This window comes from Eublepharis macularius, chromosome 11 (assembly GCF_028583425.1).
Source record: "Eublepharis macularius isolate TG4126 chromosome 11, MPM_Emac_v1.0, whole genome shotgun sequence".
Taxonomy (NCBI): Eukaryota; Metazoa; Chordata; class Lepidosauria; order Squamata; family Eublepharidae; genus Eublepharis; species Eublepharis macularius.
The window spans coordinates 18,107,237-18,126,472 of record NC_072800.1 but is presented as its reverse complement, the minus strand read 5'-3'; the positions used below and the strand labels follow the sequence as shown (position 1 = coordinate 18,126,472).

The 19,236-nt window shown below is 44.2% G+C and overlaps 1 protein-coding gene across 1 annotated transcript in view; it reads left to right on the top strand.

Moving 5' to 3' along the window:
* CNTNAP2 (contactin associated protein 2) overlaps nucleotides 1–19,236 on the top strand; it is a 1,091,545-nt gene that overhangs the window by 1,053,790 nt on the left and 18,519 nt on the right. Inside the window, exon 22 of the mRNA XM_054990911.1 lies at nucleotides 12,462–12,692. Coding sequence (XP_054846886.1) covers nucleotides 12,462–12,692 — 231 coding nt within the window. The remainder of the gene's footprint in view (nucleotides 1–12,461; nucleotides 12,693–19,236) is intronic.

The window sequence follows — 19,236 nt, the reverse complement described above, 5'->3', positions numbered from 1 at the left end:
AGCAGCCATTGCCTCCAGGGGAACTGATGTCTGCAATCTGAAGATTAGTTGAAAATTCCAGAAGATTTTCAGCCCCTACCTGAAGATTGGCCACCCTAGTCCAAAGCGGTTAACAATACCACTCTTCATTTTATCCTCATGACAACAATTCTGTGAGGTAAATTAGGCTGACCGAGAGTGACTGGTCCAAGATCGCCCAGAAAGTGGGGATTCCATCCTGGCTTTTCTAGATCTGAGTTGGATACTCTAACTACTACACCATACTGGGGTTATGGCATGTGCCCCCATGTGCTTCAAATTAAAACTGGGAGAGGGGAAGATTTCCCCCACTGTTACCAGTAGATAAATTCCTCCAGTGGGGAGATTTCTCATGAATCTCCAAACCTCCTCTTCTAAAAGGCACAATAATATATCTGTCGATCTTTATTGCATTACCAGATAAGGCATAGCAACAGTACAATTTAAAATCAAATATCCATCAAGATTTATATAGGACTAGCAAAGGTCCATGAAATTTCACCACAGGAAGTTGGGGGGGGGCTCCAGCACTCACCTCATATTTTATCATACCATCCCTTCATTCACCTGTCATTCCAGAACCACGGAGCCAGTGCAGTGTAGTATTGATTTAAGAAACTCAGGTTCAGATCCTCAGTCTGCCATGAACCTTGACAACTGACCATGAGCCATTCATTTTCTCTCAGCTTAACCTACCTCACAGGGTTGTTGTTGTGATGATAAAATGGAGGAGTGAAGAATTATGTGTGTCTCCTGAGCTCTTTGGAGGAAGGGTGGTATAAAAATATGGCAAATGAATAAAATGTTCTAAATAAATAAGAAACATCCCCAAGCAATCACCTGGTGTTCAGTTTCTCTCCTCTCTCCAATATTGCATTTGGCTTTCTGCCTTTGGGCACCAAGCTTTTTTTCCCCTCCCATCTAGGTAAAAGTAAAGGTAGTCCCCTGTGCAAGTACAGAGTCATTACTGACCCATGGGGGGATGTTGCATCACGATGTTTTGTTGGCAAACTTTTTGTTATGGGGTGGTTTGCCATTGCCTTCCCCAGTCATCTACACTTTACCCCCAGGAAACTGGGTGCTCATTTTACCGACCTCGGAAAGATGTAAGGCTGAGTCAAGCTTGAGTCGGCTACCTGAACCCACCTTCTGCCAGGCTCGAACTCAGATCATGAGCAGAGCTTGGGCTGCAGTACTGCAGTTTACCACTCAGCACCACAGGGCTCTTCTTCTCCCATCTAGTAGGCCTGTATTTTTCCACACAAAATGAATGGCAGCCATATACATTGGCGAAAATAAGAGATGCAGTCAGGGGCAGGGATTAAATTGGCCCCTTGCCCCTGATGATCCCTGTCATTAATAATCAATCCTCCTCCTAGCTGCATAACCCCATGCATAGGATTCTGTCAGGAAGATGGAAGACTATTGAACTGGCTTTTATACATATAAAGCAAGATCCATCTTCTCTTACCAAATTTGCAAATTTTTGGTATATATTACTGGGGGAACAGAGGGACTTTGCTCTGTTTGGAACGTGCATCAAATGAGGGCTGTTTGATGCATAGAGCGCATTAAACAGACTTGTTTTGATGAGCTTAGGCACAGCTATGACAGATGGGAGGCAAAAAAAAGTAAGGAATAATAAAACAATTCATTCAAACAAAGCAAGCTTTCCTTACCAAAAGTTTCTTAACCATCTTACGTGCAGAAGCTGGTCTGATTTAAATGATCATTTGCCCTCAAAGGTGTTGGCTAGCATCTGAGAAACCCAGGTGCAAACCTCCACATTCCATGAATTCAGCCATTCTTTTTCTGTTCTTAGAACTGGTTCTACTTCTTGATCTGGGTAATTTTTCATGCAGTTCTGTAAATCATGACCGTCTTGCCTCATTCCCTCATCCCCATTGAATGGATTTCCCCCCTGCCTTCATGATCAGCGTCTTGTCTTCTGATTGTGGTCTGGGAGCAAAATAATTCTGTACATATTGGGTTAAATCCAACCAGCTTTTCTGCTGGTAAAAAAGAAAAGAGGGTGGGGGTCCTCCTTGACCAACCAGAATTGTATCTACAAAAGCCATGTGGGATGGGGGCTACAGTATAGAGGGAAATTGGGTGAGACTGAGTGAAAAAGCAGGCTGGATCTAACCCACTGACTTTACCACATGGGCCATTTTCAGCTATGAAGCTGACTGGGTGAATTTGAATGAATCTCCCCCCCCACACACACACACACACCTGCTCACAAGGTTTTTGTGAAGATAAAATTAGGGGAGAGAGTCCTAGGATCTTTAGTTAGTTGTTGTAGATCTTTAGTTAGTTGTTGTAGTCCTAAGATCACCATTCTGACCTGAGCACTCTGGATGAAGGATGGGATAAAAATATGGTAGTGGCCAAGTGCTTCCAAAAGCCAATAAAATGCATATGGAATGTAGTCAAATTCATTGACAGAACTAGAATAACAGAAACAGGATTATTGTTATAGTTCTGCCTTGGAGAAAAAATATTTCTGCAGTATTTACTGTACTGGGCGCAGCTATTTATAGGAAATTGTTTGTTACCCTTCTTCACATTGTAAAAGGTTACTAGAGCTGATAACAAAAGACTTGAAAGGGACCACTGCTTGACAGTGAAATTGCTTTCCCTCTCTGTTCTTCAAAGACTTCTCAGCTGCATTTTTTCCTCTCTTTCCTAAGCACCCCATTTTTTTTTACTGTAGTAGATCACAGCAATTGCAAAGTTGGACTAGCTTAACTAGTGTGGCTCCCGCCCCCAAACCCTGAGAGCTGTTTAGAGAGCCCTAGTCCCTTCTTATAACTGTTCCAGTCAGAAAGAAGCCATAATGATGACTGCACTTATATACCACTCTTCTAGACAGATTAGTGCTCCACTCCTAACAGAGGCTAATTTTATTTTACATTTTTATCCCCCCTTCTTCCAAAGTCCCTCCTTGTGCCCCCCATTTATCTTTGTGTAGTAGATTGGGTGGTAGAGTGACAACTGATCGAATGCATCATGGCTGAGGAAGGATTTGAACTCAAATTCTGTTTCAAAACTGAAAGCATTATTCACTACAAGGCCACAGTGCCTACTCTTGCTTTGCTTATCATAAGACTTTATTAATCTCTGTCCCAACTTAAGCCATGGCGAAGTTACAATGCAGACACACCCTGAAATGCTTTCTGGGCATTACGAAGGATGAAGAGGGATCTTTTTGAGAATGACAGGCAAGCAACTGATTGATGCTTCGTTTTCTCGTAGCTAGTCCATTCTGCAAATGGAACCAAGAGCGGTTAGTGGTTCCTTTAATTGAAAGGGAGATTTCCCCTCTTACAGTTCATTATCATTTTATGCAGAGATTGTTTGGCTTCCATTTAGCTGAGCCAGCCCCTGTGTTCTTGTGAAGATTTGTAATAGATACTTTTATCCGCTCCACAAATGGATATTTAGTATTACAGTAAATAAAAATAACGTTCTGTTACTGGAGGGACAAAAGGAGTGATATAAATAGAAACATGAAACTATATTTATTGGGGGATAAAGAGTTGCCCATGTCAGTGGCGTAGCTTGGGGGGGGCAGAGGGGCAGCCATCCCGGGTGCATAATTTTCAGAGGGTGCCACGCCCAGGAGAGCCTGCACTGTGTCTGCAGGAGGCTGCCTGTGGCACCCTGGCCGCCTGATGTGCCGACGGGGTGGCTGGCTCGCTGGGTGCTGAGCTCACCTGGCTGTCCTGCAACTGTGGAGCGCAACGAGCTGGTGGGGGGGGGGCGTGGGCAGCTGCTGTGGAGTGCTGCCTGGTAAGGGGTGGGGAGGCGAGTGGCCTGAATTGCGGGAGCACTCCTGGGGGGGGCAGAGCATAGGCACCATGCCAAGGAGAGTCTGCACTGCGTGGGTGGCCACCCAGGGCCCCCTGGCCACCTGCCGCCTTGACAGGGCGGCCAGCTCGCTGGGTGCTGAGCTGGCCCGGCCGGCCTGCAGCCGAGGAGCATGCCAAGATGGTGGCGGCATGGGCGGCTGCTATGGAGGGCTACCTGGTAAGGGGTGGGGAGACAAGCAGCAAGAATTGCGGGAGAGCTCCCTGGAGGGGGCAGCCGTGCCCTGCGCAATGAAATGATGTCATCACGCAGTCCCAGGAGTGCACGCGCATGGGGTGGCAGGAGCACCACCTCCTGCCGAGAGTTGTCCCGGGTGCTGCCAATCCACGCTGGCCCATGTGCTGAATGATTCAAATGCAAAGGCTAGACACTTTCACAAGAGACTCTTCCCTGCCCATTCTTTTCTCCCACCAGACCATTTTTCACCAGAGAGAACCGTATCTACCACCCTGCACTGTTTGCATGAAGACTGGGGGGGAAATGTGATTAAACTGATGAACTCTGTATGTCTCTAAATATGACAGTAGTGTTAGGTTTAGATATGGATGTGGAAAACCTAAGCTCAGATCTCCAACAGATTTCAAGAGGAAGATTGTAAGAGGAAGTGACTTAGAGAAGCAAATGGAGGCAGGAAAAAAAGAGCTGATGGGATAAGAGGAAAATGTTCCGCTTTTCTCCCTCTCCTCATGGCCCCCTCCCAAACCTCCTTTCTGTGGATAAAGGTGCTGTGAGGAAATTGGTGCATGCGTTTGCATGTGGCATTTCATTTGGCCTGGAAACGTTTGTACATTCTCATGAGGCTTTCTTGTGCAATTACACCATTTGCAAGGGCTTTTAGAAAAGTGGGAGATATTTGCTTAAAAGCCTTTGCAAACCAATGTGGGTTTTTTTTTAACCTGATAGTATCTAACACCTGTCATTAACTGACAGAAAGCAATGAGGTGGCACATTTGTTAATACGTGTGTCACAAAACCCCTTTGATATTCTCAGATTTTTGATGTTCTAATTCCATTTGAGTACATTTAATGGGACAGTATCACCTGCATTCACCAGTAAGGCTCTCATTTCAAGTACTGCCCCCCTGACCCCCTTCCCACTGATGCAAGGCAAGCCATAGGGGGGCTTGTCATCTGGGGGCTTGACTCCATTACTGGCTTCTAGGTGCCAAGCCAAAATGTTGCTTTATTCACCCAGGTTTTTTACAGGATTTTATCCCTTGGCCCTGTCTTTATGCTGCTTGCTTTTACATCTCCTTTTAAGCTGGTCACGGATGAATATTGAGGATGAGTGCTTTCTTAGTCTGTTATTTTAATTTTTTAAACTTTATTTTATTTGTATGTTGCTAACCAGCTTGGGCAGATTCTGGAGGGTGTAGGGATGTAAATCCGTTAAAACTAATTAATTAAAAGCTACAAGAGTAGGAATCCAAAATCAGGATCCTATTTTGTGAGCAGTTCAACAGGCCCTCAAAGCAATGACTATCATGGATGTAAGGAGAAAATGAAGAGAGGGGGGAAATAACCAACTTTATTGCAGCATAAGCTTTCGACAACCACAGCTCCCTTCATCAGATGCATCAGCTCTCTCCGTCAGTTGCATCTGACGAAGAGAGCGGTGGTTCTCGAAAGCTTATGCTACAATAAAGTTGGTTAGTCTTAAAGGTGCTGCTGGACTCTACTATTTTGCAACTACAGCCTAAAATGGCTAACTCCTCTGTAGAATCAGTGTACACCAAACCTGTCTTGCCTTTACACATATATTGCATTGTGATACGCACAGAAATTAATGTAGGTAGGCCCTGGGGAGGAGGGAAGTGCAGACATTTTAGCATTCTAAGTGCTCAGCATGTTGTACTTTGGTGGAACGAGCATTATTTATGTGATGTATCCCAATGAAGTTAGGTGAGGTGGCGTGAGTAGAGCAGGTGGGCACCATTCCACTGTTCCACTGCATGTGGATTCAAGAAGTTTTTGCCTGGCATGGGAATAGAAGTTCTCTCTCTTTCTCCAAATACTAGAATTCACAGTTGCCCAATGAAATTGATCAGTAATAGATTCAGGAATCCCTTTTAGGCACAGACGTGTTTTAAATTCATTGTCCTTTCAGCACGAAACACCATACTTGTGCTTTAATAACAATACATTAGTAACATGAAATGTCTCTGGAATGTGCATTTGTGATGGTGGAGAGTGCCCTCGAGTCACAGCTGACTTATGGCGACCCCTGGTGGGGTTTTCAAGGCAAGAGACTAACAGAGGTGGTTTCCCATTGCCTGCCTCTGCAAACCTGGTCTTCGTTGGAGGTCTCCCATCTAATTACTAACCAAGGCTGACCCTGCTTAGCTTCTGAGATCTAACAAGATCAGGCTCACCTGGGCTATGCAGGTCAGGATAATATATCATTCCAAATCAGTTGATCAGAATTGGAATCAAATTACCTATGTCCTTTATATGTCAAATCTGGTCACTACAAATAATGAGCCAGCCTCTGGATATATTCAGCACTTAGTGTCATTCCAGTGCTGTGTGCTTTTCACAGTTGCACGAAGTGACAGGGCCAGACCACATTTTTTTGGTGCCCTGGGTGAACTCTGACTTTGGCACCCCCCATTCAGTAGAGAGAAAAGTGAGGTCTAGAATGAACATTAGACTTAGTTGTCATTCAAACTCTGGCCTCTTAAACTCTGGTGCCCTAGGTGATTGCCTAGGTTTGCCTATGAGTTGGGCCTGCCCGATGAGGTGAGGGCAACGAGATCAGCAGTGAGGAGGAAGAACGATATCAGACAGGAACATTTTCCAACCAGAAAGGTTAGCACATCTTCCCACTGAAGTCAATTATGTTGATAGGCATTTCTATGCACATTAATACTACTTTCTGCCTATTGCTGCACTGGCTCCTCACATGTACGGAGTACAGTTTAGATCCAGGGTCCCTAACCTGTTTCCTATATAACATTCACATGTGACTTGCAGGTTCTTGATTCTCATGCACACGGTGCCCAATTTGGATTGTGATTACACCTGCCAACTAAGGGTTGGGAAATTCTTGGAGATTGAGGGAGTGGAGTCTTGGAAGGGTGGGGTTTGGGGAGGGGAGAGATCTCAGCAGGTTTTAATGCCATAGAGTCCACCCGCCAAAGCAGCCATTTTCTCCAGATAAACTGACCTCTGTAGCCTAGAGATCAGTGGTAATCCAGGGAGATCTCCAGGCCCCACCTGAAAATTGGCAACCCTAATTGTGATTGTGGCAGGTGCAGGGACAGAGCTTCAGCCTTCCACACGTGCACCATTTTCCTGACCCGAAATCATCTGGGGACACCGTTTGGCCCAAGACTATATATGTGGGTTTCCCCAGTGGGCCTGATAGCGCACCCTGGGATCATTACAGGGGGAAGCCCGGAAGCCTGAACTCACAGTTGCAATCCAAATTGGGTACTCTTCACCTCCCTGCATTCATTTGAGGATCTCAGAAATTTTTTTTCTAGCCTGGCTCTAATTCCAAAAATCAACAGGCCGGCAAGGAATGTTGAAACCAACCAAGTGCAGCAAGATTGAGCTTGCCTCATCTGTATACAGAGTCCATTAAAAAAAAAACTACACTCACACACCCATCCCTGCTTCAGCATCCAAGGAGAAGTAGAAAAGCTCTAAAATCAATGTTCTCACATCTGATTGTGCTCATTCACTCTAGAAGCAAGAATGTTAACCAGTGCTTTTTTTCAGCTGGAACACAGTGGAATGGAGTTCCGGAACATCTTGAAAATGGTCACATGGCTGGTGGCCCCGCCCCCTGATCTCCAGACGGAGGGGAGTTTAGATTGCCCTCCGCGCCATTTTTAAGAGGTACCGGAACTCTGTTCCACCACGTTCCCGCTGAAAAAAAGCCCTGCTTACCAGTATCTTCTCCACCATGCCCTGCTCATGATGAACAGCATAGTAAACATACCTTTTGGCTTGACCTAGGAAGCCAATCTTCTTTTCTCCCATCATTTAAAAACAATTAATAGGTTTACTGTTCTGAAAAGCCATCTTGTAACTAAGTCTACTCTACAGAGCTCCATAGGGTTTGGAACTTCTGCAAACATGTCATATATCTCTGTCTTGAACTGTTTCTTCTTGCTTGGATTACCATCTATCTCCTTTTACGGCTTTATCCTGCTTAATTCATAGGAATTGGTGTACTGTCTGACTGCTATTTTTTCTTCTCTTCTTCCGAGAGAATGACCCATGCAACCATGGAAAGTGCTGTATTACAGGTGCAGTCTACAAACACACAAATTTTATTGTGTTTTCCTTCTGAAACACAATTAAATTATGTTTTAGAGAGTCTTTTAGCGCTTCCACAACAGGACACTGTCAGCAGCTCCACAAAATCATAGAGGTAGTGGCAGCAGTTGAACCACTTTGCAGATGGACAAAGCGTCCATAGTATCCCAGTGAATTATCTCCTGATAAAGCTGAAACATGCATTTTCCACTGTGATCTTTCACCACCTCCAAATTAAACTGATACGCTACAGCACAAATATTACCATGCTGCTCTCCCCCCCCCCATTTTATTTATCTTACACAGCCAAGGAGAAAATTAAGTTGGATACTTGGTTGCAGAGCAAATTTTCTTATTTGAAGTTACTATAATGCCTTGAAATTTAATCCATGTTCTTCTTCAATAAAATACAGATCCTGAATACTAATGGTTTTCACACACAGTCCATGTCTGTGAAAGTAGAGAAATATATCTGAACATAAGCTCTTCAAATCTGATTCACAGAATATGTCTGTGACATACCCGCCTATTGGTCTTTGAAGAAATATATTTCTTTTTTAATGGTTTAGTAATAAAAAGGGGGTCAGATGGTTAAAAAAGCCATTTATGTGTACATGTTCAATCAAACATCCTATATAGTTCTCATTATCTAAGCTTTTAAGGAGCCTCGGGCCCTTCTTCCTTGCTGCCCAGTGTTCTCAGAATTAATTCCCAGAAAACATTTAATATTTAGCGAAATTCCTGTCGTTGTAGCAGGCATAGTGTGTGGAGATGAAGCTCTTGTGTTTTCCAAACAGTAGGCCGCGCAGTTTGCATGCTCTGCACACAAAGAAATATTGTATCCAGGGCTTGTTTTGTGGGAAAAGAGGTGGTGGAACTCTGTGGGTTGCCAGCACAGGGGGCAACTCTTGGCGGGAGGTAGTGCCCCTGGTACCACATGCACGTGCACAAAGTGCGCGCATGCTCCCAGGACTGCACAATGACGTCACTTTGGGTCAGCTCAAACAAGGGGGGAGTTTTTAAAGTTTAAATTGCCCTTGGTGAAAATGGTCACACGGCTGGTGGCCCCGCCCCCTGATCTCCAGACAGAGGGGTGTTTTAGATTGCCCTCTGCGCTGCAGAGATCTCCCTCTGTCTGGAGATCAGGGGGCGGGGCCATCAGCCATGTGACCATTTTCAAGAGGTGCCGGAACTCCGTTCCACCGCGTTCCAGCTGAAAAAAAGCCCTGATTGTATCCTTCCCCCCTACATAATTCCTTGCAGTGGAGACTGTTTCAGCCAGTATCAAGCGCCAAGGTAACGTTTTGCCTTCATCACGGATATGTTCCCACATGCAACACTTTTTTCCATATGGGAGAGATTGGCAGCCATTAGTCACTGATCAGGAGAAAGTAAAAGCATGCACCAGCCATGGAAAAATATGCTGCTCTGTCTGCATGACCCTGCCCCTTCATCTGCGTAGTTCCAGCCTGGGTTCTGGGTCTTTATGATGCTAGGCTGACAGGGGAAGAACTCACAGACCTCAGAGGAATGTACTGGGGGGTGTTTTCTTTTGAAGCTGGGTTCCAACTCACCCAATTCTGGTGGGGGATTTCCCACCACCAGTACATGCCACCCACCCCCCACCCCCCACTGGTGCTCAATAAGACAGCAGAGGGGAAATGGCATTTTTTTTACCATAGAGATCAGAAGGATTCCTAGAGCATCATGGTGACCTCAATTGCAGCATGTCTATGCCCCTCCCCAATCTTCCTGCTGGTTGCCAGAAACCCTAATATGAAGTGGATTAGACTGACTGGAGATATCCAGTCACCTTCATGGCTGAAGGCTGTTTCACATGACATTTGGCAATAAAGGGTTGGATCCAGCCAGCTTTTAAAACCAAATCTTCACTAATTCCTCTCCATACTGCAGCCCCCATCACACATTGCTTTTTATTTATTTACTAACTTCCCCAGTGGAGACCCAAAGCAATTTCCAACATTCTCCTTTTTTCCATTTGATCCTCACAACAACCCTGTAAGGTGGGTTAGGCTGAAAGTGTATGACATGCCCAAGGTTTCCCAGCAAGCTTCCATGGCAGGATAGGGACTTGAACCTGGGTCTCCCAGATCCTAGTCTGACACCGCTCTGAGTGGGCATTAAGTTGTCCTGAAGGGTGGTATATAAATCGAATGTTGTTGTTGTTGTTATGTTATTATTAGTATGCTGGCTTTTGAACATGCAGGGGCCATGATTCTCCTCAGCATATCTTTTTGGGGTGCTTTAAAATTTGCTTCCCTTTTCACCCACAGAAAAGCTTGCTGGATCCAACCCAAAGTTTGTTACAGCAACGTTAAGCCAGTGTTTGCTTTGCTAAAGTTTTGGGGGCAAACAGCAACTCTGAAGGAGGAGGTCAGACCCCAAAGCTTTAGGGAGTGAATATCAAAAAAGGAAAAGATCAACAACACATTTAATGTCATTTTCCTTGGTATTAACGTCATTATAAAAATTGCAATAACATAGATGTTTATATACAACACTGATAGGGAATTTCAGGGTGATGCTTTCAGCTTTTCAGGTTTTCACTTCGTTTCAGCTTTGGCATGTTTAGTGCCAAAAAGAGAGAAATGTAGCAGCTGTCTCTTAAGATCAGGTAACTGGAGGGCAAGGCTTTCCCCCTGGGCAGAACTCTAACAAGCTTTTCTGTCCAAATTAAACAGGGCAATTGCAAGGGAGGGTGCGGCAATTATGGATCAGAATGAATGGACAGAGATGCGGTCACTGTGTTCTTTTGGAGGAAATGTTGGATTTGAACTGGAGAGATGCAACTCCAGTTCCTTTCTCCTCAGTGCAGTGTGGTTTACCTACTGAGATAGAAATGTCTTTCTGTCACTTTGGTTCCCAGTGAACGTGTGCTTAGTTTTAGGTGCAAATGTGTTTTTGAGCTGCAAATTAGTTTTTCTGTCCTTGAAAGTGTGTGCCTTCCCTGGGCCATGTTTAATGAGAAATCCCATTAGCATGTTCATCTCAGAATGAAAATGAGAGAAAAGCCATCGTCAACTCTAGCCGGCTTGTCAAACTCAGCAGCAGTTGTCTGTGGCACAGTCAGTGAGCATTTCTTCTGCATTTGGAAAATCCTCACCAGATAGGATTGCCAGCTCCAGCTTGGGAAATTCCTGGAGATTTGGGGGGTGGAGACGATGGGGTTTGGGGGAAGGGTAGGACCTCAGTAGACTATAATGTCGTACAGTCCATTTTCCAAAGCCACCGTTTTCTCCAGGTGATTTCTGTGCCCTGGAGTTCAGTTGTAATTCCAGGAGATTCCCAGCTACCACCTGGGGGTTGGCAACCCTATCACCAGACTGTTCAAAAGCTTGAGCAAACTAATGATTTGCTTCTTTGCATCTTAAAAGTTCTCTATGCACGAATAATTGGGGAAACAGTCACAGATACAACTGGCTAAAAGACTGGAGCAACCCTTTTTAAAAGTTTCATTCTTCTTAATTTTTTTTGTTTAATTCTTGATGGGAGAAGTGATTTTGCATACTGTTTTTGATTATTTACACCTTCATTTCTGGAGGAATGGTGTCACACTGCTAGTGAAGACAGACATAACAAAACAAGGGTGGCAGAGGTGGTTTTAAAATGCCTTTGTCGATCAGGAAAAAGCATATGCATTTCCCCCCGAAGCAACTTTTCTGCAGTATGTAACCGCATCTTCAGTTTAATAAATTTTGCCAAGAGAGGGTAAAGAGTTAGAGTCACTTGGCAGCAGCTGGCAACCAATAGGAGTCTGGGGGGCAGCGACATGGGGTGCTGTCGGTGTGACTCTGTTATGTCACTTCCAGAGAAAACTCATAGCATTTCCAGCAATTCCTACCAAGGTATGATATAATTCCCAGGTTTTCCTTGGAACTGACATAACGCTGTGGCACTGATGGCAATTTTTTATTTTATTTTTCACCTGCCAGCAGCTGGAGCAGCAGTGGGCAATGGAAGCTGGGAATGGGATATGTCCCCCCCTCAGTGGGTAACTGACAGCCCTCTGAAGAGTAGAAGCTACAGCTCAGGTGGTACAGTTACAGAAAAGTACATAGCATGATTATATTGAGTTGGATCCAACCAACCTTTCTGCTGGTGAAAAGAGGCACCACCTTGACTGCCTAAAAAGGCCATGCTCATGGGACCTGCATGCACAAAAGTCATGTGGGATGGGGCTTTTAGTATGGTTTGGAATTGGCTGAGAATGAGTGAAAAAGGTGGCTAGATCTAATTCATCTTTGTTTCTGCTTTAATAAATTCTGTTATTTTCTTTCCCTTAGAACTTGGGAAGATTGATCAGGAGATCCGTAAATATAACACACCAGGATTTTCTGGCTGCCTGTCTCGAGTACAGTTCAACCAGATTGCCCCTCTCAAAGCAGCTTTGAGATCAACCAACATCTCTTCTCGCGTGCATATAGAAGGTCAACTGGTAGAATCCAACTGTGGTGCCAACCCACTAACCATCCAACCAATGTCTTCTGTGACAAACCCTTGGCATGCAGATTCAGGTATGGTCAGAACTGATTTTACAGGTGGCTTGAACTGAGTACATATCAATAAAAGAATGACTAGAACCAGGGGTCATTTCATAGAAAAAGCGCAGCAGGAACTCATTAGCATAACTCATTAGGATATGCCATGCCCCTTGACATCACCAAAAGTGTGTCATTAGCATAACTGATTTGCATATGCCACACCCCCTGACATCACCTATCCTGGCTGTTTTGGACCCAATCCTGGCCATTCAGGGCCGAAATTGGGCCCAAAATGGCAAAAAGGGGCTGAAAATGGTCAAAAAGGAGCCCAAAATGGTCAGGATCCACCACCCGTCAGAGGCTCGATCTGGGCCATTTCGAGACCAATCCTGTCTGTTTTGGGCCCAAAATGGCTGAAAGTGGCCATTTGGGGCATGTTTGGGCCCAGATCAGGACCGAACCGGCCGGGACCAGGTCGGTGCCGGGCAGGGGAGGGTTCCCCCGCCTAGCATCAACCTGATCCAGGCTGTTTTGGGCCCAATCCAGGCTGCAACAAGGCCCAAATGGCCGAAAATCAGGTGGGCGGGGCCACCTGACATGTGACCTCTTTGGAGAACTACCGGAACTGCGTTCCTGCGCATTCCCCTTCAAAATGAGCCCTGACTAGAACTAATGCTTTATTTCAACAAACAAAAAATTGAACGTTGCCAACTTATTTTGAAGACTCACAAGTGGATTATGAAGCTAATATTCATCCCCCACCTGGTATTCCAGATTCTGCTACCTCTGTACATGGAGGTTCCAGTGCTAACATTCATCAAGCTTCCATCAACGTCTAATCCTTTTTTTTAAAGCAATTATTGTTCACGTTTTTTGCGTTTAAAATCTAAATTATGGGCCCCTATAATTTTGTTGTATATAATCAGTGCCATTCTAAGTAACAGGTGCAAGGAAAGGACTGGCGGCTTAGACAAATGTATTGCTCATTGCAGAGTTCTTTTCCTCTTGTAATTGCTAAATGAATATTTGTTGTTGTTTGGATGCAGCTGGGAAACTATATTTAATTTTAGGAGCAAATTTGTTTTTTTTTAGCTTTACGTTTGTTTTCCACTCTTGAAGCGTCTGCATCCGTAGGCCATTAGTGCTTTCATTTCATAGTGAAAATGACAAAAACGCCATCGAAATTTAAAAAATATTTTTACTCATTCCATCAGGCTTATTCAGCTCTATGATTTACCGCATTTGTGAAAAACATCGGCTTTTACAGTTAAGGACTTTGATTTTGTTTTAGGGCTCAGGCAACTATTTTGACTTCATTGAAATAAGAATAGATCTCTGCTGACGTACACGGTTTACTGTCAGACATCAACCTGCTCTACATATTACGCTCAAGGAGATTGTTGCTAACGTTGGGGGAAATTATTCTGACTCATGGGATAATGTTTTCCACCTCTTGCCATCACTTCCCCACCCTTAAAATATCCATGATTTGCAAGATTTGTTAGAAGGTTTCTTGCAAGTTTTACTATGGCAAATGCAAACCGAGAAAGTCTTCAGTTTCTAGGAGCCAAACTACAAGTGACGCCTGACACAGGTTGGACACTTGCCAGCTTCCCTCAAGTTTTGATGGGAAATGTAGGCAGCTTGGCGGAATGTTGGACAAGTGACAGTTGAAAAGTCCATTGGACAGCAGTCAGAGAGCCAAGCTGTAAAACCAGGACGCCTACATTTCCCATCAAAACTTGAGGGAAGCTGACTAGTGTCCAACCTGTGTCAGGCGTCACTTGTAGCTTGGCGTTACTAAATAGGATTCAAAATAGCTGTTAAAAGATTTTTTAAAATTATAGCCGGCTTTTATATGCATGTATGAACATTATATAGTTAATACTGTATGTTAACATGTTCATGGCTTGTGGTCTTTTAACTTTTGTCTGTCCCCGGAAAACCTATAGTGGAGCTGCTGTGATATCAGAGAGCCAGTGCAGAGTTGGACTTTAAGTCTGAGATCCATGAGTAACAGTTACACATAACTTAGTGACACTCTGGGGAGTTTCAGAGTTTTTCACTACAAACAATCAGAGCTTTTTTTCAGGGGGAACGGAGTTCCGGAACCTCGTTGAAAATGGTCACATGGCTGGTGGCCCCGCCCCCAATCTCCAGACAGAGGGGAGTTTAGATTGCCCTCTGCGCCACTCGGTGGTGCGGAGGGCAATCTAAACACCCCTCTGTCTGGAGATCGGGGGCGGGGCCACCAGCCATGTGACCATTTTCAACTAGGGCAACCCACTGAGTTCCACCACCTCTTTTCCCAGAAAAAAAGTCCTGCAAACAATTAACCACATTAACAAGGTTCAAGTGGCCTGAAATGCCATTCAATTTGTGGGGCAACAACTATAGATTAACTCATGCTGTAGAATGTGTTGTGATGATTTTAGCCCATTTGTAATGACAATCATCGCAAATGATTTTAGCCCCTATGTAATGACAATAATCGTTTGTTGTTATGTCTGAATGCAGCCCATAATGTATGAGGAGAAGGAGGCCTTTGGAGGCAAACGACAAAGAACAACAGCAATTTTTAAAAGAAATTGAGAAGAATAAATTGCCTCCCATAGTGCCTGATATTAATGGCAGGTTTTCCATCTCCACCTGGAAAACTGAAAATCCTGTGTAGGATAGGAGGGTGGCATTAGGATCCAGTGCCTTTTCCCCACAATATTTAGCAATTAATTTAAGCAATTGAACTAAACACACTTGGCTGTACTGTGGCTATAGTGGGTCTCTTGATGACTTACTCATTTTGTGCGGAAGATGGAACTTTCCATAATTTGTCATCATAAAAGGTGGCCAGCTTTGTTGCACACTTATAGCAGCGTGCCCATTTGGAGAGGCGAAAGCCATCTGGAGCTCAGTTGCGAAGCCACATTAAACAAACAGCATGCAGAATCATTGTCTACGCGCCAACTGCAAGGGCTGCAAATCGAGGCAGCCCTTTTGTCTCATCACTGGCAGTCATGACATGTGTTCGCAGCACGAACCCTCGGAAATGATGAAAGCAGCATTTCCATTCCTGATCAAATCCCCTGCTAGAGTTAAGACCTAACTAGTGGTTACAAGAGAACCAGAGTTCCCAGCAGTGCCATGTTTTCTTTCATATGGGAGCTTTGAGAGGGGTCATTGGCTTGCTGGAATTGGCTACAGAGGTTGCTTGTTATGGTTTCTAGAGGAGATAGTTTTAAAAGTTTATCCTTTTTAAAAGAGTCTACCCTGTAACTGCTCTCTCTACCCACCCGTTATGCCAAGGTTATACCACACAGGGTTTCCCTTGTTGGGTTTGGACCACACATTTGCAGAGAGAACATACGGAGTTTTTTTCAAATGCTGCTCTGAAGCCCTCACCAGTACTCCGTTGGGTCGCCAAACCGTTATCATGTTGGCTAGTCCTCCTTTCCCTGTTGCCATGGTTACTGTGCATCTTGGAGACGAAACAGCAGGACTCAACAGGTCTGTCTTTTTCTCTGAACAATAAGGAGATAAAAGCAAAGCAGCTGCCTTCCTTTGCAACCATAATTACCTAATACATTCCTATAGGATAGACAGACAACCTTAGGAGTTAAACCACCGCCATTGACTTGTGGAAAACTGGAACACGATATTGTACTTTACAAAATGCCCTCTGCGTTTTCCCTGTGCGCTCCCAGTGAATTGGCTTCTCTAAGCTTTTCTGCTGACTTTTTATTTACTTTAATATATTTATTGCTCGCCTTTCTCACTGTGACTCAAGATGGATTATGCAGTGTAAGTCGATGCAGTCAGTAGGATGAGATATCTAATAAACAGTGTAACAGGACAGAGATTACAGAAACCAGGGGGAAAGCACAGAGTATTAGACATGATAATGCAGAAAATAGCATTAAGTAGGAAACAATGCAGCGAGGGCAAGGTCATGCATAAAACAGATAATATGTACTAGACACAGTACGATAGTCCAGAACCCCTTGCCCTTTCTAAAATGCCTTCCTGAACCATTGTATCACAGTATAGCCCTATTACCTTTATATAAATGCCCTCCTCAACAATTCTGCTTTACATAGTTTGGGAAATGATTTTTATTTATTAATGTCCTATCTTTTCTTTGGCAAGGACCTCTGGAACTGCCGAGGACCATTGCAATTAGTCTCAGGTGCAGATAGATAGGAACGGATTGGGCTAAACTTAAACAGTGCAAATCCTATTCAGAGTAGGAGGTGGAGAGTGCCCTCAAGTCATAGCTGACTTATGGTGACCCCTGGGGGGTTTTCATGGCAAAAGACTAACAGAGGTGGTTTGCCATTGCCTGCCTCTAAGCCTGATCTTCGTTAGAGGTCTGTCCAATTACTAACCAAAAGTATCTTGAAGTAGAGAGGGTCAAGGGTCAAACAAGCCAAGAACAATAAAACCGTCACCAACTAACTAAAGATAAATTTAACACTTCACTAAAGACACTTACAGAAACAATTTATGCAAAAGTACAAAATTTAATAGTGTAGAAAAATAAACCCTAAGTGGACAGCAGAGCATAGGCTGCTCAACGGGCAGTGATAAAACGACTCTCCCTCCACCCACAGAGAGGGGGGGGAACGTTCTCACCACCAAAACTCAATGTCCACAGAGTAAACACAATTATAACAAGGCTGAAAAGCTCATATCAATTTCATCAGAAGTACAATGTTTGAAGGCGTGGATACGCTCATCGCCCAGCGTATGCCAAGCTACAAGTGATGCGTACGCCGATGAGCGAGCCGCTGCTATGCATATTTGTGGGCTGTGACTTGTTCTGATTCGCTGCTTTGGTAACTGCTTTGAAGAAGGGGAAACCGGAAACGGGACCTCTTGCTAGCTAACCCGTTAGCGGTTACAATTTAAATGTTTACACTATAACTAGGAAAAAATTTTTCATTGACCAGTGACTCTGGCGATGTGTATGTGCTGACTCTCGATAAGCGTATCAGTTCTATTTGAATGTGAATTTTCATTCTTGGGACATACATTGTATCCACGCCTTCAAACATTGTACTTCTGATGAAATTGATATGAGCTTTTCAGCCTTGTTATGATTGTGTTTACTCTGTGGACATTGAGTTTTGGTGGTGAGAACGTTTCCCCCCCGCTCTCTGTGGGTGGAGGGATAGTCGTTTTATCACTGCCTGTTGAGCAGTCTATGCTCTGCTGTCCACTTAGGGTTTATTTTTCTTCACTATTAAATTTTGTACTTTTGCATAAATTGTTTCTGTAAGTGTCTTTAGTGAAGTGTTAAATTTATCTTTAGTTAGTTGGTGACGGTTTTATTGTTCTTGGCCAATTACTAACCAAGGCCGACCCTGATTAGCTTCTGATGAGATCAGGCTCACCTGGGATATCAGGTGCAGAGCGACACCATTGTAAATCCACCACTTGATGATTTCTCTCTGACACGGGCTGCTGATTCAGCTGGGCTACATTGGTCATTCTCAGCAGTTGCATCTTCACTGGAATGAGAGTCCAGTAAGCACAACAGCCACATACGTTCACTGAACACACAAGGAGGGAGAGCGTGTGAGGGGGAGCCCTGGAAGAAGTGGCTGTGTGAACTCTCCCTCCCCTTCATCAGTGACTTTTCGGAAAGCAGTGTCACTGATCACAGGGAGAGGGTGTATCACTTCCTGTGCACAGTTGCATCCTACAGTCAACCAGGTGATCTTCAAGAGATCTCTCCCTCCTCACTCAGAGCCAAGCTACAAGTGACGCCTGACACAGGTTGGACACTTGTCAGCTTCCCTCAAGTTTTGATGGGAAATGTAGGCATCCTGGTCTTGCAGCTGTAATGGAGAGCCAAGCTGTAAAAACAGGACACCTACATTAAACCTTGAGGTAAGCTGACAAGTGTCCAAACTGTGTAAGGTGTCACTTGTAGCTTGGCTCTCATTTGTGAATGTTTGGGGCTGTCATACAGGGCTACTGTCTCCTCTTCAGGATTCTTGTTGAGTTTCCTTCTCTTTGGTGAATTTCCTTTGGGTCAAATCACATTTTGTTTGTTGTGTTTGTTCTGTTTTTGTTACTATTTTTAAACTTCTTTGGGCCAAATTAAGATGGTGCTCAATTGTAGGAGGCTTCCCCCGACTTTATTATTTTTTAAAAAAATACAGCCATACAGGCTGCAGCCCAAGAACGGACCTTATTTTCCTCTATGCAGACTATTATGATAGTCTGGCCCAGGGCTGCTCCCTTCCTCACAGGAGAAAGAGCAGATTGTTAAAGCTAAGTTTAATGTTGGAAAAGAAATGGTCAAGAAGTTCCCTCTCCCCACAGAGACTTTCCACCGCAGACTGCAAGCTCCATCGTTGTATTTCATTTTTAGAAAAATCAAAAAGAGTCCAGTAGCACCTTGTTCTGTTATTGGCTGCTTTGGATATTGGGAGAGCAGGATATAAATTATTAAACACAAAAGTTCAAATGTAACTTACCTCAAGTTTCCTTGAATAGAGCAAAAGAGCATTGCATTGGAATTGTGGTAATAGGCACATTGATTGAATTAATTGATTTATAAACTGAACATCAA